General features: G+C 44.0%; 1 protein-coding gene across 2 annotated transcripts; it reads left to right on the forward strand.

Moving 5' to 3' along the window:
• The first annotated feature begins 5,587 nt into the window (after positions 1 to 5,587).
• LOC126998436 (phenoloxidase-activating factor 3-like) lies at positions 5,588 to 27,673 on the forward strand. Of its 2 annotated transcripts, none has more exons than XM_050860119.1 (10): positions 5,588 to 5,734; positions 5,843 to 6,055; positions 6,849 to 6,928; positions 7,115 to 7,241; positions 7,423 to 7,631; positions 8,612 to 8,708; positions 24,040 to 24,227; positions 25,076 to 25,189; positions 25,974 to 26,132; positions 26,315 to 27,673. In XM_050860119.1, the coding sequence occupies exons 3-10, from the start codon at positions 6,850 to 6,852 to the stop codon at positions 26,470 to 26,472; spliced, it is 1,131 nt and encodes a 376-aa protein (XP_050716076.1). In that variant the 5' UTR covers positions 5,588 to 5,734; positions 5,843 to 6,055; position 6,849; the 3' UTR covers positions 26,473 to 27,673. The 2 variants fall into 2 exon arrangements, with proteins under 2 accessions (XP_050716076.1, XP_050716075.1); XM_050860118.1 differs by having other exon boundaries at positions 5,589 to 5,734; positions 8,609 to 8,708.
• Positions 27,674 to 27,710: the final 37 nt, after the last annotated feature.

Below are 27,710 nucleotides of genomic sequence, written 5' to 3' on the forward strand. Positions count from 1 at the left end.
TGTCTTCATCACTCCTATTCCGAAACCGCTCCCGTCTCCACGCCTCAATGCCATCCCCTTTCCTTTGTGGATTTTCAGCCATCTAACTCGTTTGCTTCCACACTTTCTATTCAATCTGCATCTGCTGCTGTGTATTCGTTGCGCCTTCTTTCGTAGACAACTTCCTTCCCAGCTTTTACTTCTCACAGTTCATCCTTTTTTTAATCACAAATAGATAGAGATTTTATTGACAACACTTTCCAGCATCTATCCTCCCTTCCTCTTGCCTCGTCCAATGTGTGAGAGCCCCTTTAGAGGGACACAAGGGTGGAGGAACGATGCATTTTCATTATTGCCGAGATATATTTACTTCCTAGCTCCCCATAACGCTGGTCGAACGGATGGCTACGTGGATGAGAAGATTCTGTGAAATAACTATAGGTGGAATGGAGTGCTAAGACGGGTGTGTCCACTCTTTTCCTACTATGTGACCTGCGGCGACTGAGAGCCAAGTTGTACCGTAAAAGGTCAAGACTGCAACTTTGTATCATCGCCATGTTCCTCTGCCTCCCTCAGAGCAATATCATATGAGGTTTGGTAAGATAGGAGGGGGGTGGGAAGTAGGAAAAAAACAAAGGAAAATAGAGATGGGAGACATGGTAGAAGGGATCCATGCGTGCGTGCCTGGCATTCAGTCTGTGTTCCTGGAGTGTCCTGTAGCGTCCTGCCTCCGTCCATGGGGTGTCCTGTAGCGTCCTGCCTCCGTCCATGGGGTGTCCTGTAGCGTCCTGCCTCTGTCCATGGGGTGTCCTGTAGCGTCCTGCCTCCGTCCATGGGGTGTCCTGTAGCGTCCTGCCTCCGTCCATGGGGTGTCCTGTAGCGTCCTGCCTCTGTCCATGGGGTGTCCTGTAGCGTCCTGCCTCCGTCCATGGGGTGTCCTGTAGCGTCCTGCCTCCGTCCATGGGGTGTCCTGTAGCGTCCTGCCTCCGTCCATAGGGTGTCCTGCATAGTATTTCACATCACATTAGCCATAAAATCGTTCACACTGGATCACTGCTCTTTGTCGACGTAGAAGCAAACTATATAGAAATGAGGGAAATTTGAAAGTTCCTGCCACATGCAAACTCGTCTATCAGCGGCGTGGAAGGGTGGAAAGGGCCGCATTATTAAGATGTTTAAAAGTGAAGTGAGCGGCATACTCCCATAACAAGAATTGCCTCTCCGAAGACGATGCATTATCTATAGGCTTTCAAATACCAGTGAGACAAAGCTACCCATACGATAGCAGGTCCAAGGAGTGAGGAATGGCTTACAGTATGACATGGTGACTTGTACTCAAATCCAGATCACCTGTTATCTGGTAGTCAGTATCTAAGTGTCCCTTGTTTCCTATATAGAAAAACACCTTGAAAAAGGGGATCCCCAACAGAGAACAGTGACTCACTAACGTTAATTAGTTGAGAGAGAAAGAGGCAGTAGAGGAAGAACAGGATCAGTGATAATCTGGGGAAGAAAATGGAGAGCAACTTGAGTGAAGACCCTTGACCTTGCATTATAATAAGATGTGTAGCCTGCTCATGTTACTTTGTGAGGCTACAATGTAAAGTAAATAGGAGCTCAAGGGAGGAAAAGAAACGGGGAGGGACCATGAGGGAAGAGTGGGAAGAGAAAACTGGAAGGGGGATTTTGGTTGATACGAGAGAGAGAGAGAGAGAGAGAGAGAGAGAGAGAGAGAGAGAGAGAGAGAGAGAGAGAGAGAGAATGCATCAAACGTGGCTTGAATGCCCAACACGAAGCTCATGATCTTAACACCCATCCTTCCCCCCGTCTCTCAGCTTACCCCTCTGCTGGCCTCTTCTACCGGCTGGTCCTATCCCTTACCTCCCTCCCTCTGTCACTTTCGTCCATCTTTCCTCTTTCCTTACATACTTCTCCCTCGACCGACACTTCCTTCAACTTAATATTTACTATAGTAGAAATGCAAAGTCTTGGTGCCATTTGTTAATATAATTTCACAAGGTTTAAGGACACACCACCTAGTCTGGACCATAGGGTTTGTGTGGTCTGAATATCTATATATATTTCTTTGTAAATCTATATAAAACCTATCGTGCTTCCGTCATTCCTTCTATTTCATTAACTAATCCTTTCTTCGCTCAAGAGACCTAACAGTACAATTGAACAGTTACTCCACTCCTCTCCCACAAGATATCCATACAGTAGGTTCAACTAAACGTCCCTCTCCTTCCTTCCAAGGACTACAACTAATTATATTTCTTCTTCATGTCCTTGGGTCTCTCCCTCTCCTCCCCCCGTCCCAATCCTTCCAAGAAAACCTGTCCTCTACATGACTCCCATGCTAATTCCTATGCCGGGACTATCTCCGACATTCTCTTCCTCATCCTGTGCTTCGTCACCCCAAACTTCATGCCCGGTATCATATGTTCTGCTGAAGCTCATCTACCCCTTCCTGACTTTCCTCTTCTTCCCCTTCTCGTCACCCTTACCTTTTCTCTGTTCTCCACTCTACATCTCTCCCTCTCTCTGCCCCATCGCGCACACATTCCTTCTAGAATACCTTCATTCCTCGCCTATCCCCTGACGTCTCTTCATACTCATGTTCCTTCCACTTCTAGACCGAACTCTGATGGGACCCGAACCTTTTCGGATTCGACTTGCAATACGGCCCTTAGCACCAACTTTGTCTTTAGCTGCTTGGTGTTAGTTGCTTTATTTCAGTTCAGTTTTATGTTTTTTTTTTTTCAAAGTAAAGAAATAAATTGGTAGCGCGGCTAGCCTCACAGTGGAGTATAGATACCAGATAGAGGCTTTAAAAAAGAGCAATGAAAATAAATCCCGGAGTGGACGGTTTTAAAGTGCATGCATATATATATATATATATATATATATATATATATATATATATATATATATATATATATATATATATATAAATATATATATATATATATATATATATATATATATATATATATATATATATATATATATATATATAAATATATATATATATATATATATATATATATATATATATATATATATATATATATATATATATATATATATATATATATATATAAATAGATATATATATATATATATATATATATATATATATATATATATATATATATATATATATATATATATATATATATTAATCGAAATATTTTCGGAGGCCGCTGATAGGAATCGTGCCCACAATCTTGATTATTCAGTATTTTCCACCACTTGGCTAGTGATTAATTGTAGTTATTAGAAGTGTGCCGACAATATCAGTATCGGTATCGGCAGTATCGACCTTTATTTGTAGTATCGGTATCGGTATCGGCAAGGTGAAAATATGTCCGATATTCCGATGCCCGTCTGGTTTGTTCATTATGTCATTCAAGGCATATATAAGTAAATCTGTACTTTTATAATGTTACAGATATGCTATCAAAGTAAATAAGTATCGACATCAGTATCGGCAAAATATTGGCCATTTGTTAGTATTGGAGTATCGGTATCGGCTGAAAAGTGAGTATCGGCATCGACCAACATCGTGGTATCGGCACATCTCTAGTAATTATCTCACTTAATTTGTCTGTGCTGTTTGTCTCTCACCTAATTCCCTACCAACTATGTAAAATCATTTGACTATTTGAATTCCAAAGTGGAGCACATTTTACTGGTGGGAGCGTTGGAGACTGGGCTCCTTATAAACTTCATTATGCGGCCCGAAGTTGTACAGACACTGCAGTAATGGCAGTAGGTATAGTGGGTGCTGGGTTGGTACGGTAAGGAGGGGACCTAAAAAATAAACCCATAATCTCAGAATCCAGTAATCTTAAAGGTAATCGGTTACTAATCGATTACGTTTCGCCAAAGTAATCTGTAATCGTGATAAGAAAAAAATGGTAGTATCGCCCATACTACCATTCCGTGCCCCCTTATAGTTGCCTTTGGTCAAGTAGTGACGTCATACTTGCTCATTTACCAAGTAGTGACGTCATGCTTGAATATCACTATTTTCTTTTCAAGTATTCTTGCCAAGTGTACTTGAGGTTCTTCATGTACACAGGGAGGTTTTGCCTCGGGTTGCCCTGTCTTCTGACTACCTACTTACTCTGTACATTTGTGTATTTTGTGCATGCGAGTAAAACACACAAAACACCATCAAAGCTCTTAATCACGCCTCGCTCTGCCATCAAGACACACCGTCACAAGACTTTCAATATTCGAAATAAATCGAATGCACAATATTACATCTCCTGTAGCTTCATATTGATTCACTTTTACTTCGCAGAACACTCCAGCTTAGAAACTTAAGCTCTGATCCTCTTTCACTGACCAAACTGGTGAACAAACCTTCGACTTTGTTTTCCAAACTTAATGATTTGTAATAGTTGGTTTAGCACCCTACAAATAAATATCCGTGACCGCCTTGGAGACGCCCATCACTAGATCTCTTCCAAACCTCTAACTCTTCAGTTTACTTTATTAAACTATGATCTTCGTTAGGCTCCTTCGATCACCTTATTTACGTATTCTGTCTTATCGCTTCGGTACAGCCTCATGACCCATTTAGGAGATGGTGCTTCTGGCATTATGTTTCGGTTCGGTGTGTAAGCCTGAGGATGAACTTTCAAGATTTACTGTGGAATGATTATTTATTGATTCCAAGTGAGTTAATGCTCTGTCGAGAACATTACGGAGGTGATTGTCTCTGGGAAGGAAGCACACATTCCACGTAATTTCTCTACTCTTCATGCTAAAAACTTCACAGTTACTTAGCTTGTGATCTGCACTAGGCATCATTTAGTAAAACCTGTTTATTATATTTCTTTCTGGTGACTGCATGGCAAAGACAATGCTTATAATATGTTAGTGGTTCGGCGTCGTCGTTACGTTAGAGTTTGTTATTGCACGTTTTCCTGATATATATCAACTTACTGGAAATGTAAAATGAAATCAAGTATACTTTTGTCAATAACACTTTGTAACTGAAGGGTATAGCAAAGGAGAACTTAATGACATAGCTCCACACTTCATGCCGTTACGATTATACTCCATCCTTCGATTGATCTGGTGATGATGATGGTGATGATGATGGTGATGACGATGATGATGATGATGATGATGATTGTTGTTCTTGTTCTTGTGTTGTTATTAATTTCTGTCGGTGGCGTCATCGTCGCCGTAATCATCATTGTTTTTGTTGCTGTTTTTGATATTGTTTTCTCTATCTTCCCTCCGAGATAAATGGATGAGGGGAGTGAGGGTAATCGAGGGTGGTATAGAGGGGCGTAAAAGATGCGCAGGCCACGGGGAGGACGAGGGAATGAAGAAAAGAGAAAGTTGCTGTCAGGTGAGGGTCAGAGACATTACCGAGGAAAGAAGGAGGAGGAGGGGTGTGGAAGAAGGGAGGAAACATGGAAACATGGAAATACAGGCAACATAAAGCTTATTGACTCATTACGAGGTTGCCTTCTCTGGTGATGTAATCTGCACGACAATCACTTGGTGCCCGCAGAGCAGATGAAAGCACTTCGTATTCAGTTCACTCCTGATGCAACGAAATGACGGTTGATTCGATTTTTGGTGGAGGAGTAAGGAGGAGGAGGAGGAGGAGGAGGAGGAGGAAGAGGAGGAGGAGCGTTTTGGGCCATATTCAACTGGGTAGACGGGGCCTGGGCAGTCGGCTGGCAGCCCACCCATAGCGTCTACCCTTTACATCTACCACGTCTGGGTATTCGCTCTCTTCCACTCTTTTCCTTGGGTCACGTGATGTGTGGATTTATTTCGGCTTAAATGAAACTTTTTCCGGGCTGTTTAAAACTGTGCTTTTGCTTGCCAGGCTGATTTGGGACCGAAACAAGATGTCGTACGCAACGTCTTGGCTCGCCAAGCCAAAGCAAGTATGACGTCACAAAGCTCCTCTGAATGATGAGAGCCAGTACCCACACCTCACCGGGACCAGACCAGTCCAGTCCGCCACAGTTCAGCAGCGGAGTGGGTCGTAGTGTGAAGACTGTGCAGCCGTAACGTTGGAAAAAGAACACTGCTCAAGGTAGGCTCAGTGTCTTTTGTGGCATGTCGTAGGGTTGCCTGTGGCAAGCATTCACCTCCCTTTTAGAGCTAAAAGTGTCTCGGGTTAAAGAACAATCTCTCCTGTAGGGCTCGTTTACACGGGACAAGTAGAGGGTCAAGTCAAGTGGGCAAGTTGCCTGCTCTCATTTTGAGAAGCAAGTAGTTACGGCAAGTACTTACACATAGCAAGTGATTCGAACAAGAATCCTCTAAAAGTATAAAACAATAATAAGCAATAAAAAAGCCAGTGCCAGTCTTGCACCAGAGCTGGAGAAGAAGACGATCAGGTACGTGTACCTTCCACCAATCATTCGTTCCGCCTTCTGGCGGTAACACTCGCCATATCCCCCAAAGCTTGTTTGAAAATTGCAACTAAATGATAATGAACCCCGCCCCTTCCCTCAGCCTCTGAGTCTCCATCTGGGGAGGGGACCAGAAATGTTCCAATGTCCATCCCTATTTGCAGTGACGACCCAAAGAGTTGTCTTGATAGCTCGTATAATTTTCTCTTCATTAACAGTGCAACATTCGTGATCTTCGAACTGAATTTTAATCTGTGCAACACCATCTCTTCTCCAAACCAGGATTAAGAGAGTACTACGTAGTGGTATTCTTTCTTGCTCTAAACCTAGGGAGGCGGTGGCTGAGTGGTTAACATGCCGGGGCCTCGTCCAGGAGTATGCATCTCTTGATTGACAAATTCCTACACTAACGTGTTGCCTAAATGACTTTGTTGAACTCGCTAATTACTGTACATGTTTTTTCATCTACAGGATGGGTCGCCTGAACGTGGCGGCAACACTCATGGTGGTGCTGGTGGTGGCGACGTGTAGCCGGGCTCAGGAAGGCAGTGGTGAGTGGCTGGGGAAGCCTGTGCCAACTCGGGCTGACAGGCACGAGGCCCCATTCCCATCTTCATATCATGAGAATGAAAAGCATTTGTATCCCTACAATGTGTTTGTACAAACCATACCTCTACAAGATCTTGTCATGCATCACAAATGTGTTGTAATCAATATTTCCTTGCTCCCTTCTGCAGGTTGTACCGATGCCAACGGGCTGGCAGGGCGGTGCACCAGCATCAGAAACTGCCCACCGCTGCGGCAACTCCTACACTCACTGAGGGGCAACACGCCTACCCCGAATGCTCTGCAAACTTTGCGAAGGTAAATGTTCGTCAAATTGGTCACTCAATACCGAGCATTTATTGGAGTTGGCAGAGCCATGATATCCAATTTCTTACCCTAGATTCCACGCTGCTCAAGAATCAATGTTAGTCCTTATCCTTATAGTAAAAACTGAATCTTCACCAGTGACTCCGACATTAATATTTTTTTCACACGACAGGTCGGTTTGTTCTTTTGCGAACAACTTGCCGTTGGTGTGCTGTGGCAGAACTTCCCCAATCTCCACATCGACTAACCCTGTGGCCACTTCCTCGGGGCGTGACCTCTTGCCCAGTCGGTGCGGGGTGACGGGTCTCACTGATAAAATCATTGATGGTGAAGACGCTGACCTGCTGGCTTGGCCCTGGATGGCACTGCTCGGGGGCAGAGGTAAGTGTTGATGGGAAAGGCGACGGGTTCCTGAATGTTGTGTGTGGATGTGTGAGAAATACTTCAGGATCACATAGATTTCTTGTATCCTCAAATCTTGCCTGGTCCCTTGGTGGTCTGTTATTTGAAACTGTTTGCCAATCTGTCTGCTGTTAATGTTTGCCAAGCTGCCCGCTATGCTGGACCATGATATCAAACACGAATAACATTGGGATAGTGTTCCCTTAAAAATATTAATACTGAAACAGTTCACTGATAAAATGGTCAAATAATCCGGTGAATGGAAGAAAGGGGTGGATTACGTTTGATCAAACCACGACGAACGCAAGCGCCTGCACTTTAAATAACATTCAACTAATTTAAAGCTAAGTGTACGTCTAGGTAACAAAGTCCTATTAAGGTTCACAGCATGCCTCAGTTTCTCTTTCTTTTTGCATTCTGATGCCAGCCCTATCCTTCCCTCAGAACTGATGGACCCTGCCTTCTCTCCCACTTTCATAGTCATACACATAAAACCACATTAGGATGTGTCTCACGGCCAGACCCACTGTCCAGATCCCTTTATCTTCTTACAAGAGCGGTGGCTCGCAACCCTGCACCCTTAACAAACTTAAAGGCACACAGGCCAATAATGTTTCCTCTAACAATTATTCTGGACGAAAGGGAAGAAACACACGGCGTTACTGGTGCGGAGCTCTTCCTTCCCAAGGATAATCAGATCCTGCTTCTTATAATCTGTTTTCACTGTGTTCTCTCCACGTGATGAATGCCACACATCGTTGGCAGAAACGTCATTTTCCTGAATGGCACTTTCTTCCATATGCAGAAAGATGTCTCTGACTTCTTCCCTTACTTAGCAAAGTTTTGGAAGAGTAAAATAAAGTTGACTGGAGTCTCACTTGGCCACATTTCCCTTGATATTCATCTGCACAACTATCTTTTCGAATCAGAATCTGCAGTTCCTTTTCTGTTTGCAGCAGCATCCCCGAATGCCAGATTCGTATGGTTCTGTGGAGGCGTCCTCATCAACGACCGCTACGTGCTCACTGCCGCTCACTGCTTCGTAAGGACAATCCTGTGAGTCTCATTTGGTGTTCTTTATAGTTATTTTCTTAGGAGGTTGAAGAAAATAACTGAGAGATCTATTCAGCATGTAGCGTATTGTTATCTACCCATGATCAGAAGTGACCAGGGTTTTGAATGTGTTTTTTTTTCTTTCTACGCCTTGCTTTTAATACGAGAGCATTTTCAGTCTGCAGTGATACTATGCTCAACACATTATATATAAAGAACATATAATGATTTGTTTTGGATTACCATTTACAACTGGCGCAGCATCCTAGATAAGGGTGAAGGTCATGATTTCCATCGGTTCACTCATCCTTCTAGGACAGTGGTTCTTAACCTGGGTTCGGCGAGCCAGTCTTAGGGGTTCGGCGAAGATCCTCCTGAAAGACATTGCAATTTTGCAATTGAATTTTAATCAAATTTTCTTTAATATTTTTTATGAATTAAAATGGAATCCATTCTTTGTATTATCCAAAATTAATATACTCTTTATACTTGAGGAATTCGGCTACTGTGCGGAGGTTTTCGTTAGGGTTCGGCGCCTCTGACCTTCCCACGGTTAAGACGTTGACTTTTGCTCCGCTGCTGTGTGGTGCCAACTAGCCTTTTTCCTCTGTTTTTGTGCTGTTTTTGTGGTGTGCTTTGAGGCGTTCTGTGCTGGGAGCTTGTGCTGTGCTGGAGGACTACATAATCAGGAGGACTACTGCATACTACAGACCGCTAAGTGTTCTGATTTAGTATTTACCTAGTTAGATAGTGATCCACAGTTAGTTCTAGGCCACGTGTATTAAGCTTCCCACACCTACACCAACTTCAACACTTTCACGCTAACCGAGTGCTACACGGTTTTATATTGTTTTTTGTGTGAACACAGTTTTATCTTATTTACGTAAGTGATTTCTCAGTATAATAATATAGGCACGTGTTTTGTCTTGGTAGGTAGAAATAACCGCGCCTTTTTTCCGAGCCACACCCTTTTCCCCGGGGAGTTGACCTGACTGCGACCTGACAGCAGCTGCTGGTTTGTTTTCCTAGATACACGTTTTTCCCAAGATATTTGACCTGACGACCTCACCGCAGCTGCGGACTTTTGTTATTATCCTAACGCGCCAAATTATTTTTGTCTTGCCTCGCCCATATCTTCACCATGACGTCCCTCAAGCGTTGTTCTGGGTGTGGCCTTTGCATGGCCAAGCAGTACTTTCTTTCCAAGGACGTTTGTAGGTTCTGCGTTAAGACTCAGAAGGATGATCAGAGGATCATAGAGTTACAGAATAGGGTTGCGACTCTCGCCGCCCACAAGGGCGGATCCAGCCTTGAGTTTTGGGGGGGGGCCAACTGTTCATCGACGACGGACTGTACACATGGAATTAAGTCACATCGGATTGCATTGTGCTTTTCAGGGGCATAACTCAAGAATTAGATCCAGAATACTTTTGGTCTTTATTAAGCATATATTAATATATAACATATAAGAATCACAATAATCACATCGTATTTTTTATGAGAGTCAAACATACGAAATATGTAGCCTAATATGAATAATCGAGCTGGTAGGAAAGGATGCCTACGTACTGTGTGATGGCGCGGGGCGAGGCAGGAGACCAAGGCCCAGGTCAACAGCACCCGCACGAACAAGTGCGCTCGGCTTGGCCGAAAATGGTACCTCTTCCCAACATCATATCTCTGCCGTGGTTCAACCTAGACACTTCCAATATCTTTCATCATGAGGAGCAGAGGAGGAAGGATTGGCGATGAGATAGCAGTAAAAACTATTATGTTTTCGTTTGAAATTACCACACAGGGCATTGGTGAACAACACCTATTTTTCCAAAAATTTGCAGTATCGCTCGCGCGCTGGGAGAGTGACAATAGACCCCTAGCCCGAGGTTTATGGGCTAAAGATTCGACAGCGCACGCCCTGAGTAAATTCTATATTTAGAAGTCCTTGCTGAAGCTCAACCTTGGTATTTTCCCTAATCGCTGATTGGCCGAAGAGGCCTTCCTTCTCAGCGCTTAATTCCGATTCGCTTGTGCATTGAGGCCATAGAATTGGATTTTGTTTTATGTAGTAGAGCGATGCAGTATCGACTATCGAGTTCTACATGATATGTATATGATTGAGGGAGGCTGACAGTATCTGTAACGAATTTCTTTGGGGGGGGCCAAAACATACTCTCAGAGCGTTTGGGGGGGGCCATGGCCCCGTGGCCCCCCCCCTGGATCCGCCTATGGCCGCCCAGGTAGACTTATTAGTTAGTACAGCACCAACAAGCCACGCTTCCTCCTCTTCCAGCAGCAGGAGCCTCAGAAACAAAATAGACTTACTAAGGGGTGAAGCTTGATCAGAAAATTTTGACATAATAGCGATCACTGAGACATGGATAGACACTGCCAATAGAAATTTTAGATCGGAATTTGAAATAACGGGTTATCAGATGTTTCACAAAGACAGAAGGGGCAGAAAGGGTGGTGGAGTTGCGCTATATGTTAAAGACTCACTTAAATGTTTAGTTAACACTTCAGTCAAAACTATCATGGATTCAGAATCAGTTTGGGTGGACGTTTACAAAGGAAAAGACAAACTAACTCTAGGAGTTATGTACAGGCCACCCAACCTTAACAGGCAGGACACGAGTATATTACTACAGGAGATTGGCAGGGCGAGTAGGAGTAAAAATGTCTGCGTAATGGGGGACTTTAATTATAGGAATATAGACTGGAAAGACCTAGTGGGTGACCTGGAAACCGAGGATTTTCTTGAAGTTATACAAGATAATTTCCTTAAGCAGGTAGTTACTGAGCCTACCAGAGGAGATAACATATTAGACTTAGTCCTAACTAATAATGGAAACTTGCTACATGAGCTGGAGGTGGGCGGAGAGTTAGGAAATAGTGACCACAGAACGGTTCGTTTTAGCTTAGACTGGGCGGTAACCCGCGAACCAAACCCAGTGTTAGTGCCAGATTTTAGAAGAGCAAATTACGAGGGGCTTCGAAGACATCTTGAAGGGGTAAACTGGGATAATTTAGGAATTCATGAAGTCCAGAACTGTGGGTTGGAGAGCCAAGAGAACCAGGTAGAAATGTCTTACAATAATTTAGTTAGAGTAATAGTAGAGGGGCAAGGACAGCATATACCACAGCGAACACTTAGAAAAGAAAACAATGACCCTAAGTGGATGACTCGTGGACTAAAACACGAGATAGGGTTAAAGAAGGGAATTTATCAGAAAATAAAGAATGGTGAAACACATCTCAGGGGCCGGTATGTCGAACTATCTAGATTAGTGAAGAAGAACACCAGGATAGCAAAAAGGAATTATGAGATCAAAGTAGCAAATGAGGAGAAAAGTAATCCTAAAGGCTTCTTTCAGATGTATAGAACAAAAACACGGGAGAAAATTGGACCGCTGAAAACAAACACAGGGGAGCTAGTCGAAAATTACGAAAATATGAGCACATTGTTGAACGACTACTTCCTTTCAGTATTTACACAAGAGGATCGAACGACTATTCCGGAAAGGGTTCAGGTGTACGAGGGCGGGGATGGCGATAAATTGAGGGATATAATCATTACCAGACAAATAGATCAGGATGAGATAGATAAGCTTAAGAAGAATAAGTCGCCAGGTCCTGACGGGATATTTCCAAGGGTATTAAAGGAATTAGGTGATGTACTCAGTGACCCACTAACCGACATCTTTAAGATGTCGGTAAATACTGGTTATGTGCCCAGCCTATGGAAAGTAGCTAATGTGACGCCGATTTTCAAAAAGGGGGACAGGTCAGCTGCTTCAAACTATCGCCCAATTAGCTTAACATTGGTTATAGGCAAGATGCTGGAGTCCATAATAGCCAGGAACATTCGGGATCATCTAGAGAAACACAGCTTAATTCACGACTCGCAGCATGGGTTCACGAAAGGTAGGTCATGCCTCACCAATCTCTTGTCCTTCTACAATAAAGTATTTAAGGCAGTAGACAGAGATGAAAATTATGATGTAATCTATCTTGATTTTAGTAAAGAGTTTGACAAAGTTCCTCATCAACGAGAGTTGCTTAAATTACAGACTCACGGAGTAGAGGGTAAAGTTTTGAACTGGGTCAAGGCGTGGCTTAGCAATAGGAAGCAAAGAGTGCAAATCAATGGTAAAAGATTTAACTGGGGATGTGTTACGAGTGGAGTCCCACAAGGTTCGGTATTTGGTCCACTTTTGTTTATTATTTATATCAATGACTTAGATACAGGAATTAGTAGTGATGTCAGTAAGTTTGCAGATGATACCAAGATCGGTAGAGTAATTGAGTCGGATCAGGACACTAGTATTCTCCAGGATGAACTAAACAGATTGTATGACTGGGCGGATAAATGGCAGATGGAGTTCAACGTAGAGAAGTGCAGTATTCTAAGTGTAGGTAGGAACAACCCCTCTCACAACTATTGCTTAAATGACACTCTCATAAGCAGGTCTGGGTGCGAGAGAAATTTAGGGGTCTTAGTGAGCTCTGATCTCCGTCCAAGGGCACAATGCATTCAAGCTAGAAATCGAGCTAATAGGGTACTGGGATTTATTTCAAGGAGCGTAAGCAACAGAAGCGCCGAAGTCTTCCTCTAACTATATTTAGCATTAGTTAGACCTCATCTTGACTATGCGGCTCAGTTCTGGTCACCTTACTATAGAATGGATATCAAAATGATAGAATCAGTGCAGAGGAGGATGACTTAATATGATTCAGGGGTTGAGAAACTTGTCATACGAGGAAAGACTCAAACAGTTAAACTTGCAATCTCTAGAAAGGCGAAGGGTGCGTGGAGACATGATCGAGGTTTATAAATGGATGAAGGGTTTTAATAAGGGAGATATTCATAAGGTTTTGTTGATAAGAGAACCGAGTAGGACACGAAGTAATGGGTTTAAACGGGATAAATTCAGATTCAACAGGGACATAGGCAAAAATTGGTTTACTAACAGGGTTGTCGATGAGTGGAATAGGCTTAGCAGTCATGTGGTGAGTGCCATACAATTGTTACATTCAAAAATAGATTAGATAAATTCATGGACATGATACACGGGAGCTTAGGTTCAAAGGAGCTGCCTTGTACAGGCCTACCGGCCTCTTGCAGACTCCTACGTTCTTATGTTCTTATGTTCTTATGTAACCACTGTTCTAGGAGGACCAGTGTAAAGGGAGTCCCAATAGTTCCTTCGAGCGTCCCAGATGAATTGTGGAATAATTGCCACGACACACACACACACACACACACACACACACACACACACACACACACACAGCGCTCCGGTAGCTCAATCGGCTAGAGCGCCGCGCTGCACGGCTTCACGGCCAAACAGGCGGCGGTTCGAGCCCCGCTCAGGCCGGATTCTTTCCGTTGACTAGGAGTGGTTACTGTCCCTCCTTGAGCAAGGGGGATGGGGTGTGTGGTGTGTGAGGTCCTGGCAGTGCCCAGAGACCGACGATAATGAGCACTTGCTCGTGTCGGGAGTGCACCTGCTGGCGAAAGCGAGTCCAACTCGTGATCAGGCCTTGGTGAATTACACACACACACACACACACACACACACACACACACACACACACACACACACACTCAGGAAGACCCGGTTCACCTGAGTAAATGACTAAAATATCCATTAATGGTAGCTCGTTGGTGCTTGTTAAATAAAAAGAAGTCAGATAGAATATTATAAAATGAGCCATTTATACCCATTGACAAAAGTTTAAAAAGTAGTGCCTTATGGGTTATGGTGACTTAAATCGTATGTAGAGGAGAAAGCAAGAGAAACAAACCTCGTCTCTGACCCATCATCCCGAGAAGCTTGAACCTGATGCACCAAGGTCAAGTGTGCATCAGAGGAACTCGTTTTTTTTTAAATTGGGTGTCTGATAACAAGTTATTAACATTCCAGAAACAAGATAGAGGTTTAGCAAGTAGTCACTCAAACACTTTTGATAGATCTGGAGAACTGGATACTGACCTGTACTATTTGGGCGAGGTGATGACTGAGGATCCCTTAGGGATAAGTGTGAAACATTTACAATACGCCAGAAGGCATAAACACTAATACAGTCAACTGTGGTTTAATAGAAAAATCAAACATTTTCTTCAGGAGTGAAGATTGGTCTACACATGCAGGGAAAAGCAAGTGCAAAACTCTCCCGAAAATAAGACGAGTGAAAGAAAAAGTATATCAGGCAAAGCATAGGTGTGAAGAAAACATTACCGTAAAATTAATTCGAAGTCTTTTCAATTATATAAACAACAAAATGGAGAGCACAAGTGAAATTGGACTCTAAATGACAGTGCAGGTAACTTAGTAACTGCGAACCAACTCATTGGGAACACGTTGATTAATTATTTTTCTCGGTATCCAGTGGCGACCGATTTACCCGCCGTTACACCGTCATCAACGATAACAACTGTATTGATAAAAATTCATTTCATACTGATCCCAATTTTGAAATGACTACCGATGAAGTCCTTTATGCACTCCAATCCCTTGAAACAAATGAAAGTTCAGGACAAGATAGTGTATATCCTAAACTACTTAAATAAATAACAAAGTTGTGTGGTTTCTCCCTTTAGGTCCACTTTTGCCTCTACTCTTCCGTAACTGGCGGATACTGACACACTAGAAACCCGCTACATCAAGCTTGAAACAACCTTACCGTGTCGTATCCTTGGTAACGTGACCCGGTTTCAAGTTGATATGAACATTGGGTCCTGTGATTAAACAAGGGAAAAAAAAATATTTTGGATTTATTTTAAGTTAATGAAAATAACACTCCACTCATAATGGTACGTCTCGGTAGCAAAAGACACTAATTATGGCACGTCAGCAGTGGACAAAACATATGATAACGACGTCATAAATCATATTAATACAACAAAGACACGCAATCAAAATTCTTACATTGAAGTTACCTGTACCCTATAAAAGTCACACAAGCACAAGTCGCATCACAGGCAGTGGCTCTCCATCTCACTCAAATCCTAACACCAAAACGAAGCAATCACTGCACAAGTAATACTACCACACATTTCCTCCGCTCTAAATCTGCAGGCCGATAATGTACACGGTCGCTGCTTGCCCTAGAGTCTCGCATTTCTACTCACGATTAAGATGATCAGCACAGCCATAGCTAGGCTGGTGAGTCTGCATCCGCTCGTTGGAGGAGCGAGATGAGTTCTGCTAAACTCACTAGTTCTACCCAACTCATTTCTTAGCTTTGGGACGGGCTGATAACATTTGTCACGCCTATTTTTCCACATAACCAATCGCCTGTATTTCTTATCGACGCTCATTGGCCAAACTTATTTTTTCAGTGACCATCCATGTTACTTTTCTGCTACTCGTCATAATCTCCGACAACACACCCACTTTCACTTTTCTGCTCTGTTATTTGCTTTTAACATTTGTCGTCAACCCACTTCATTTTTCAGCTGATGAGAATGGGTGCTGCTTGCCACATCTTTTGTCTAGCCACGCCTACTGGCCATGTGTGCTTGCACCTTACTTGTTTTGTAAGACACTGATCATGTTTTGTTTCCTCCTTGTCCGTTGTTTGTCTTTTCCCTTCGTGGTTTATGGGCGGTCTGCCTCTGTTTAGGCCTGGTGTTATGACTTTTTTTTTATGTTCGGCCTGTTGCACCGGTAGGCTATTTTGATAGGGTCTGCTGGCCGGCCCCAGCCCGTTCATGGCGCAGGCAAATGTTTATAGTAACGCCATCTTGTTTGGCTCATGGTACCCCCGGAACTCATTGTTACTCCACTGTAGAGAGTTTCGCTGGAGTCCGGGTTGATAAAAGGTCTTCAGGATTTCATGTAGGTAGCTTTTAAGCCACTTGACGATGATTGAAAATAGTCAGCTTGTAGCGGCGGGCGGGACCTGAACCCGTGCCCCAGGATACCGCGCCCGCACGCTGACCATTCAGCATCCTCCTCCTTATATTGGTCATGTCATGTTTCCTCCTCGTCCTTGGTTTATCGTCCCCCCTCGTTGTTTATGGGCTGCCTGATAGGGACAGAGATGGCCCTGGTTGCCGGTCACAACATAAGTGAGGTACTCAATCCTCTCTTCTTTATTTAATGTCCTTGCTTAAAAGCGTAGTCCCTTTTGATTGGAAGATGGCTAACGTTACACCGATTCTGAAGAAAGGAGGCAAAAGTATCGGGGAATTACAAACATATTAGTCTAAATTAAGTTGTAGGCAAACTACTCGAGAACACAGAGACAAAGTTGTGCTACCTTAAAAATTACTTACTTATCAAGGATTCACAACAGAGCTTTCGAAACAAGAGATCTTGTTTATCTACCCTATCCACTTTTTATAATGACCTCTTCTCAGTTTATGATGTAACCAAATCCTGGACATGGAAACATGGAAACATGGAAATGCAGGCAACAGAAAGCCTATTGGCTCATTACGAGGTCGCCCGCTTGGGTGATTTAATCTGCTCGACCGCCAGATGGAAGCCCCTCGTTATTCAGTTTACTCCTGACGCAGCGAAATGACGGTCGATTCTATATTTGAAGGAGTTGATGGTATTCGCATTTACTACTTCTGAGGGAAGATTGTTCCAGTGGCGGATGACTCGGTTTGAAAAGAAACTCCTTCCAATGTCTGTGTTACATCGACTCGACTGAATGGGTAAACCGTTATTTCTAGTTCTTGAGTTGGTTTGCAGTTCAAAGAATTTGGAGTAATCGACGTTATTGAACTTTTTTAGATACTTGAAGACTTGAATCATATCACCTCGTAGGCGTCTTTTCTCCAATGTAAAGATATTGAGTCGATTGAGCCTTTCCTCGTAAGGTTGAGCCCTTAAGTGGAATCATCTTTGTGGCGCGTCGTTGAATCCTTTCCAGTAAAGCAATGTCCTTTCTGTAATTTGGAGACCAGAACTGCACTGCATACTCGAGGTGCGGTCTTACCATGGAATTATACAAGGATAGCATCACGTCTGGTGTTTTACACTCGAAGTTCCTCGCTATGAACCCGAGCATAATGTTGGCCTTGTTGTATGCTCTTTTACAGAGATTCGCGTGTTTCAGGTCACTGCTGATAGTGACTCCAAGATCCTTTTCCTCCTTCATCGCTTTCAGAGGTCTACAATTCCTTATGTATGTGTTGTTACTATTTTGGGACCCAATGACTTTGCATGACTTGCATTTGTCAACATTAAAGACATTTGCCATTTTCCGACCATTCGATAATGTGATTGAGGTCTTTCTGAATGATTTCCATCGCAGTCGGTCTTTGTGAGGGCATCTCCACCCACCTTGGTGTCATCTGCAAATTTCGATATTGTGGATTTCAGTCCTGATTCTAGGTCATTGATATATATGATAAAGAGGATGGGTCCCAGCACTGACCCTTGAGGCACTCCACTAGTGACTGGAAGCCAATCGGCTGTCCGTTGAGTAGTACTCGTTGTTTTCTGTCGGTGAGCCAATCTCTTATCCACGCGATCAGATTGGCTCCGATGCCGCTCAGTGCAGTTTCTTAGGAGTCGCTCGTGCGGTACCTTGTCGAAGGCTTTCTGAAAGTCCAGGTATATAACATCACTGGGGATGTGGGCATCCCAGTTCTTATATATACCTTGGAAGAAGTCTAATAAATTCGTTAGGCAGGAGCGCTTGTTTCTGAAGCCATGCTGGGTGTCGGAGATTACATTATTGTTTTCTAGAAACTTAACAAGTTTATCTCTAATAATCTTTTCGAGTATTTTTCCTGCCACTGATGTCAAACTTATGGGCCTGTAGTTTAATGCAACGCTTTTGTCTCCTTTTTGAAAATCGGTGTTACGTTCGCCATCTTCCAGTCTTCCGGGACCTTGTTTAGTTGAACTGACCGGTTGAATATGCTAGTGAGTGGTTGAAGTATTTGTTGTTTAAGCTCTTTTAATAACCGCGGGACAAACTGTCGGGTCCCGTTGACTTGTTCGTGTCGAGTTTGTCCAAGTACTTTTTGGTCGCATATTGAGTCAATTTCCAGCGGCGTGATCTCACTCGGCGGGGGCTCTCGGGAATGGTTTCGATGTCCTCGACTGTGAATACGGATGCGAAGTTACTGTTGAGAATTCTGGCCATCTGTTTACTGTCCTGAGTTACAGATCCAGTCTCGTCTGTCAGGGGACCAATATTGATTTTACTTTCTTTTCGATCTTATGTACGTGAAGAATTTCTTGGAGTTAGTTTTGATTTCGCGCGCTATTTGCTTTTCATAGTTGCGTTTGCTACTCCGAATAAGGCTGCGACAAGCTCTGAGGCTGTTGTGGTACTGTGTGCTGGCTTCGGCCGTAGCATTCTCTTTCATCAAATTATAATTCCTTTTTTAGGTTTACTGCCCTTTTTTTTCTCTGGTCATCCACGGTGGATCTACGGCCCCATTTACTCGCCTGGATTTCGTAGGCACTGTAGCCTTCTCTACTTGCAACAGCTTATCTTTGAAGACGTTCCACGCGTTGTCGATTGTATTGTCGGTGATGCCAAGTTGGTCCCAGGTCGTAGGGGGGCAGTGCACGGGCTAAGTTGAAATTTCCTTTTTGTAATCTGGTATCACTGATGGATTATCTACGAGTTTGTGACATATGTTGATATTAAAACGGATTAAGTGGTGATCGCACCATTAAGTTTCTCACCAACTGTACAGCGAATGAGGTCGGGTCGCTTACTAATACCAGATCCAGCAGATTGTTTTCTCTTGTTGGTTGAGTTACAACTTGGTGAGGAACGAATCCTCCACCATTTCTAAAGCCTGTTACCCTCTTGATCTCCAGTCATCAGTCCCCAGTCAATGTTAGGGCAATTAAAGTCCCCAATTATAATTGCTTCCTTGCTGTTGTGTTAGAGAGTGAATCTCTTCGTAGAGGGCAGTGTCATCGGCTGCCTGTTGTTTCGGAGGCCTGTATACGGTTGCAAGTGTTAGTTTCTTGTTATTTGCGGTTATTTCCACATAGACAGAATCGTATTTCTCTACGTCCTGTTTGTCTATTTTATGGCAGGGAGTGTACTTTTTACGTAGCAAACTACTCCTCCTCCTTTCTTGTGCTTTCGACTTTGTGGAAGCTTTCGTACCAGGGAATGACATTTCGGATTCTAGATGGGTAGAGTTGGCCCAAGTCTCTGTGATGGCTACCACATCTGGTTTCTCTGTTGCAATATACGCCCTAATTTCGTCCTTTTGGGTATTAAACTACGTGCATTTGTGTACATGATAGAAATGTGGCCGTGACGAGTTGTACCAGTTCGCTTGTCGGAGGCGTGGTTAGTTACACAGTTTCTTGTGAGTCGCACCGACGCTACGGGTTGGTTGATCAAGGGCTGCCTTGCCCCGTCCTCGCCCGCCGTTTTTGAAAGGCTTTTCGAAAAGCTTTTCACTGCCTCGTCCAGAAGACTCCCGAAACGCGCCGATCCAACCTCATTCAGATGTAGTCCATCGTTCCAAAACAAGTCTGGGCGCTCAAGGAGTGGTGCCAGGCGTTTGTAAACGCCACGCCTTCGTCGTCACAAATTTCCTTCAGACTAGTATTGATGTTGCTCGCTTTGCTGTTGAAGCCGGCGTAAGCGCTGATTCTGGGTAGAATTCCAGAGACAATGACGTGAGGGACTTGGTCTTGTAACGCCGAATGACCTGACGGTATTTTGATAGTAGGGCCTGAGTTTGAGTAGACTGAACGTCATTTGTCCCCGCGTGAATCAAATAAACTGTGTCTTCCTTCGAGTTCCGTGACAGCATCGACAGCTGAAGTAATGTCGTCCAGTTTGGCTCCTGAATACAATAACGCCTCCGCGTCTCTGTATTCCTGCCGCAGAATTCCGTTAATTGACCTCTAACCAGCGAGTCCCCTACAAGTCTAACAGATGTTTTCAGCTTGTCTGTGCCCCGAAACTGTGTCTGATCTACGCAGACCACAGCAGGAAGAATGGTCTTGTGGCGTCTAATGGATGAGTAGTGAGTGGGAGTGTGGTGGCGACTGGACGTGGAGGCGTTAGGAGGCTGGTAGAGGAGAGGGACAAGGGGGAGGAGAGGAAGAGGGCGGAAGGGGTTGACTGCAGGGGAGCAGAGAGGAGGATGTTGAGGATGCGGAGAGGAGGGGGAGGAGGGAGGAGGAAGGGGAGGAAGGAGTAGACTGGAGAGGATAGGAGGAGGAGGTTGAGGAGGGACAGAGGCGGAGGAGGAGGAAGAGGAGGGGGCGGAGGAGGAGGTTGAGGAGGATGTGGAGGAGGGTGGAGAAGGGATGTATGAGGAGGTGGCAGAGGCGGAGGAGGAGGAAGAGGAAAGGGGTTGGCTGGGGGGAGTAGAGAGGAGGATGTTGATGATGTGGAGGAGGGGCAGAGTTGGAGGAGGAGGAAGGGCGGAAGAGAGTGAGGAAGAGGAAGGAGGAGGAAGAGTAGGTGGTGGTGATGGTGGGATGGGTGGGGAGGGGCAGGGGTGATGGCGGTGCTGGTGGTGGAGGGTGAAGAGGAGAAGAAGAAGACGAAGAAGACGAAGAAGAAGAAGAACAAGAAGACGAAGAAGAAGAAGAACAAGAAGAAGAGAAGAAGAAGAAGAAGAAGAAGAGGGTGTGACGTCACGATGTCCCAGAGTAACGCATTGGAGCGTTGTAGATCCTCGTTGGTTGTTTGTAGTGCCTGAATACGTAGGTCTAAGACACAGTACCTACACATCGCGTCGCTGGTTTGGTAATGAATCGCAGCATATTTCTTTGAACAATTACAGCAATTGAAATAGTTGGACATGATTACTTTTTTTAATTTTTTATTTACTGTTGCAAGACGATATATCGGTGAACTTTACAGTTAAGATGAATTTTGTATCAACACCTGAAGGGAGGCGGCTTTAAATCGGTCGAGTCCGCAGGAGAGTTTGAGTGTGGCGTCTGTGAGGGCCCCACGTGTTTTCCTCCGGGATTAAAATTCTCTGGGGATTAAACTTTTCCTCCTTTTCAAAACAGGTGTGCTGGTATACGGGCCAAGCTTTGTACTTCTACGTGTGACAGATTTTCTACGTTAGTTAGACACAAGAAGCTCACTGTCTTTCACTGGGTGCTGTGTTAGGTCGTGTAGTTGTAATCCTACTGAGGAAAGACAGGAAACACAAAAAAGTCGATTAATAACTTAACCGCTCGTGGCTGTAGCAGGGAAGTCCTCTCACTGTAAGGTAATCCTCGCAACACTTCAAACACTAGTTAGACGCGTCACAGCACTGAGTTAGACGTTAATTAATTAGGTTGAGTGGTGCTAAATAAGACAAGTAAACAAGCACAGTTAGTCGTTCGATTTCTGAGAAGGCGTACGGGCCTATTTAAGTAACGGTTAATTAAAAACGTGGATGAACGGATTTCAAAAGTTGTGACGTTAAAATGTAACACAGGTCGATTTACACACACGGAGTCGATTTACACACAAAATAACAAGTGTCGTTTCACCAGACGAGGCGAAAAGCAAGGTTAAGGTTTGATGCCGGTAGGGCAGCGAGGTCAACGTCCGTCCCTTTGAGGAGGTCAGGCGAGACTGTTTATTTGGAATTTCAAAAGGCGTTTGATGAAGTTCTACATCATAAATTACTTACAAAATCAAACAACTAGGTATTGAAGGTGAAGCTCACCAATGGCTCTCCAATTGGTTGAGCAACAGATAACATTGCGGGTGATTAATGGAACTGCCTCAGAGTGAGCGCCTGTCACTGGTGGTGTCTCTCAGGGCTCAGTTCTTGGCCCAGTTCTGTTTATGATTTACATCAATGACGTTGATGTTGGACTCTGTAATTTCATTGCTAAATTTACTGACGACACAAGGGTTGGTAATTCGGTCCTTTCACACCAAGACAGGGAAAGCCTCCAAGGCTTACTTAGACTTTCAGCTTAGTCTGACAAATTGAAGTTGGTCTCTCTCTCTCTCTCTCTCTCTCTCTCTCTCTCTCTCTCTCTCTCTCTCTCTCTCTCTCTCTCTCTCTCTCTCTCTCTCTCTCTCTCTCTCTCTCTCTCTCTCTCTCTAGCTCTCATTCTCTTTCTCTCTCTCTCTCTCTCTCTCTCTCTCTCTCTCTCTCTCTCTCTCTCTCTCTCTCTCTCTCTCTCTCTCTCTCTCTCTCTCTCTCTCTCTCTCTCTCTCTCTCTCTCTCTCAAAAGCGTTCAATGCGTCAAAGACTTGGGGGTCAAAATCGCGTCAAACCTCAAATTCTCACAGCAATGCATCGATGCAGCAAATAAAGCGAACAGAATGTTGGGCTTCATTAAAAGAAACTTTGTATTCAAGAATAAAGATGTAATACTCCCGCTCTACAACAGTTTAGTCAGACCCCACTTGGAATATGCGGTACAGTTTTGGTCTCCCCACCATGCAAAGGATATTGCTAAATTAGAAGGTGTTCAGCGTCGGGCAACGAAAATGATCCCTTCCTTGCGCAACAAATCCTACGAAGAAAGGCTTTCTACCCTTAACATGTTCTCTCTTGAGAAACGTCGCCTCCGAGGAAAACTGATCGAATGTTTTAAAATACTTAATGGTTTCACGAATGTAGACAGATCAACATTGTTTATGATCGATGACACTTTGCGTACGAGGAACAATGGCGTAAAACTCAGATGTAGACAAGTAAATTCAGACTGCACCAAATTTTTCTTCACCAACGTTGTAACACGATTGACTCCTTCAAAAATATGCTCGACCGTCACTTCCTTCAACTTGATATCAACTAGAGTAGAAATGCAACGTTTTGGAGTCTTCTGATTAATGTAAAATCACTTAGGTTTAAGGACAGACCACCAAGTCTGGACCATGGGGTCTGTGTGGTCTGATTTTCTATGTAAATCTATGTAAATCTCTCTCTCTCTCTCTCTCTCTCTCTCTCTCTCTGTGTGTGTGTGTGTGTGTGTGTGTGTGTGTGTGTGTGTGTGTGTGTGTGTGTGTGTGTGTGTTTTACGTTTCCGCCAATGGCGCCGGTAGACTTGTATGGAGGGGCCTAATGGTATGGCCCAGCCCGTTCTGGCGCAGGCAAGTATTTATAGTGTGTTACAGTTAAAACCCAAAGCTGGTTTAAACTTGTCAAAACCAGAAGTAACAACTGTCGCACCAAAGGATGCTGGGTAAAACACGAAATGAATGACTGAAGTGATTTGATACCTAGTTTTATCTAGATACTTCAGTCAAAACTATTTTCAACAGGTGCTCTGTATGAGAGAACTAGGTGTTCCGGTGCTTACCTGCCAGACGCCTCAGTGAGGCTAGCGATCGCGTGCCCATCAAGTGAATGACACATACAATAACAATAATAATATGACTTTAGGCACTCATCTATCGTGTGTGTTTGCAGAGAGGTTGTGAGGCTGGGTGAACACAACCTCGACTCTGCCATTGACTGCCAGCTAAACGTGTGCGCCCCCCCGCCCCAGGACCTCCGGGTGGAGCAGATCATTGAACACCCGCAGTACAAGTCGCCCTGCAAAGAGTGCAACGATATCGCGCTGCTCAGGCTGGCCAGCCCCGCCACTCTGCACCGCCGTAAGTATATCCGGAGTGGGTATATAGATGAACCGGTTGTAGATAAGTTGATAGAAAGCACCACTAAAATGAATAGATAAGTAAATATTAACCCCGTCAAACACTGGCGTTCATCCAATCAAATTTGGTGGCTAGTATTAGTTGTTTTTATGAAGTTTTTTTTTAATGAATTTTATTTCTTAATTTATTTATAGACTGTGGTAGTGGTTTGTATGAATTAGTTTTGTGTAAAAAAAATCAAATTCGTATGAACTGGCGGTTATGCTTGTGATTTCCGACAAGTCGATGCCTAGTGTCGTCCGGGAACGAGCACTGCGAACTGCCAGCGGCCACTTAGTGGGTGAACGAAAAATGGCTACAAGTGAGGTGGGTAAGTCTCCATTACTCCCTGGGAAGGGGAGGAAGAGAATGAGGAAGGAGCTCCTTAGGGTGGAATGTGTATATAGGAACTGGTTAAAGGAAGTCTGCAAGAGATGGGTGGTGAGCCTCAATCCCTCGAGGAGCGTTCCTGTGAGGGAAGTTGGCGGCAGGAAATGGGTGTCTGTGATATAAACGTGATAATTAGTATCAATAATAAAAAGAATATAGCATGTCCATACTGATAGTAGATATGTTTCATGATTATGTGATTCCTTCTGAACCCTTCCGCCCCCCCCCCCCCCCCCCCAAAAAAAAAAAAAAAAAAAAAACTGGCTTCCTCCAAGCTTCCTCTATTTTTGCATATTTCTCAATGTTTACGGTGGACTGAATCAGCCTCTTGCTCTTCATTTATCGATATTCACTGCTGAGGATAATTTGATGGGCGTATGGTTGTTGATGTCTGACTGTTTTAATTTTTCATTTGGTAGTTCATGTGGTACCCATCTGCCTACCGATCGACCCTCTGAAGGACATGGGCTTCTCGGAGGAGGAGTTTCAAGGGAAGTTTGCCTATGCTGCCGGCTTTGGCTCCGTATCCAGAGGTGAGTAGATATAATTTTTTTTTTCTCTCTCTCTCTCTCTCTCTCTCTCTCTCTCTCTCTCTCTCTCTCCTGCTCATCTCTCCTTTTTCCCTCGCTTCATATGGATGTGTGCGATAGGTTGATGGCTTTCCTGAAGGAGACCAACTTGATCAGCGAGTTATGAATTACTTCATGTTTTTTTTGTGGAGGTTGTGATTTCTTTATGTATGCTTGAGTACGACAACGTAATGGATGCTTGTGTGTATGGTGTACATTGTAATAATTCAATATTGTAGATATACATACTAAATACATGTATATACCCCTTTTTCCATGTCCCTTGTCCTAATAATATAGCTTTGTGATAGGCCCCAATAAAAACACTGTGTACATTGTATGTATGTGTGAATGGTTGAGTGAATGGTGTGCATGCTCTAGGATGATAAATGAAACTGAAAACTAGATAAACAAACAAACAAAAAATACTTAAAAAATCATATAACCATAAACTGGCCTAATACACCAAATCGACTGATTAATCCCCCCTCCCTCCCTCCCACCCCCCAAAAAAAAAGAAAAAAAAAGAAAATCCTCCTTGAAATTTTCTTACTCTTCATGTATTGAAGTTAAGTAGTTTAGCTATCTTGTCAAGTTGTGCGGTCACATGCATGATGCATGCTTCGTGGATGCATAGCTTCGTTTCAGTGTTTGACCTGACATGAAAAAAATGTGAAGTACTATAAGTCCTGCCTCCCAAGGTTTCAGAACTTCTATCCCCCCACTTAGCACCCTTTCCATCTCACAGACCCAGAGTCTCCCAAATTAGCAAGTACACTGCAGCAGGTTCTCCTCCCCATCGATGAAGGAGAACGCTGTGTGTCGAGACTCAAGAGAGACTACCCTGACCCTCGCATGACCTTTTGTGCTGGCGGGGAGGGCAAAGACACCTGCAGAGGAGATTCAGGTAACCACATAATCTCGTCTCTGCATACACATACTCAGTGAGGCTCATCAGTAATTGACATATACAATAGCATACAGTAAAACAACCAATTTGCATTAATGTAACAATCAGAAAACATCATTCAGACGTGCAAAATATTTTGTTATGCTTGCTTTGCCTCTAAAGTTCCTCTTTCACTACAGGTGGACCACTTGTGCTGGCCAACAACATGGAAACAAGAAGATTTGTGGTCGGCATCACCAGTCTTGGTAATAAAGTGTGCGGCGTGCAGGGCGGTCAGGGAATATACACCAACGTTCACTACTACATACAGTGGATTATAGATAATCTTCGGCCCTAGAATGCCTTGCACCAACATTTAGGGAAGAAATGAATCTTCAAAAATCAAAAGTTATTTAAGCATTATACAAACTCAGATTTATTGAAGCATGAGGCACAAGCTCAGATATATTTAGGCATGAGACACTACACGTTCTTTAAATTGTAAATCTTTTAGAAATAAGAAATAGCCTCAAATGAACACTTGGTTTGAGAGCATCAGTGAGTTTGAAAACTGATCCCTGAGAAACCTCCCGAGGAATTGCCTCATGCTTTGCATGGTGTGGAAGTACCCCCTCCCCCTCATCCTCCCCCCACACTTAATCAGGCTCAGGTGCCCTGTTTGTTCCACCGCGCAGCAGTAGAACACTTAACAGCGCTTGTTAGAAGTGCAGCAGGATCTCACGGCATCCTTTCGTGCCCTCTCGGAGAACAGATGAAATCTTTCTGCCGAGTCGAAGGTTTGCATGTTCCCCTTCTGGTACAGTCCGTCAACAAGAGCTTGAAAAATGGTGACGCCTTACCACTATGATTACAGTGCACACACACACACACACACACCACCACCACCACACCACCACACCACACCACATCACTCCACACACACACACACACACACACACCACCACCACACCACCACACCACACCACATCACTCCACACACACACACACACACAACACACCACACCACACCACGCACACACACACACACACACACACACACACACACCCATCGGTAGAGCGCTGCGCTGCGAGGCTTATTACGGCCAAACAGGCGGCGGTTCGAGCCCCGCTCAGGCCGGATTCTTTCGGTTGGCTAGGAATGGTTACTGTCCCCCCTTGAGCAAGGGGGATGGGGTGTGTGGTGTGTGAGGTCCTGGCAGTACCCAGAGATTGACAATAATGAGCACTTGCTCTCGTCGGGAGGGTACCTGCTGGCGAAAGCGAGTCCAACTCGTGATCAGGCCGTGGTAAATTACACACACATACACACACAGGCGCGGTCGCTTCACAATCGAGAGGTCCCGGTGTGGTGTCATGAGACATCCGGGTATCGTGAGACATCCCATCTTGAATACATACATGTATTTCGACAAGGTACCGGGTCTTTTGTCGACTGTTTGTCGGGATCTGTCCCCCCCAAGTTTATGTATATTATTATAAATGCAAAAGATGACTTATGAATGTGTATAACTAGGATATCAATAAACGCTCTTCTTTTTCTTGTGACTAATATGCCTTGCATCGCTTTTATGGTCC

The sequence above is a fragment of the Eriocheir sinensis genome, chromosome 14 (assembly GCF_024679095.1).
Source record: "Eriocheir sinensis breed Jianghai 21 chromosome 14, ASM2467909v1, whole genome shotgun sequence".
Classification (NCBI taxonomy): Eukaryota; Metazoa; Arthropoda; class Malacostraca; order Decapoda; family Varunidae; genus Eriocheir; species Eriocheir sinensis.

Coding starts and splice junctions, on each gene's coding strand:
- LOC126998436 (XM_050860118.1), top strand. CDS start 6,850: ATGGGTCGCCTGAACGTGGCGGCAACACTCATGGTGGTGCTGGTGGTG. Junction 7,632..8,608: donor GGCACTGCTCGGGGGCAGAG/GTAAGTGTTGAT, acceptor TTCTGTTTGCAG/CAGCATCCCCGAATGCCAGA. Junction 25,190..25,973: donor CTTTGGCTCCGTATCCAGAG/GTGAGTAGATAT, acceptor TCCATCTCACAG/ACCCAGAGTCTCCCAAATTA.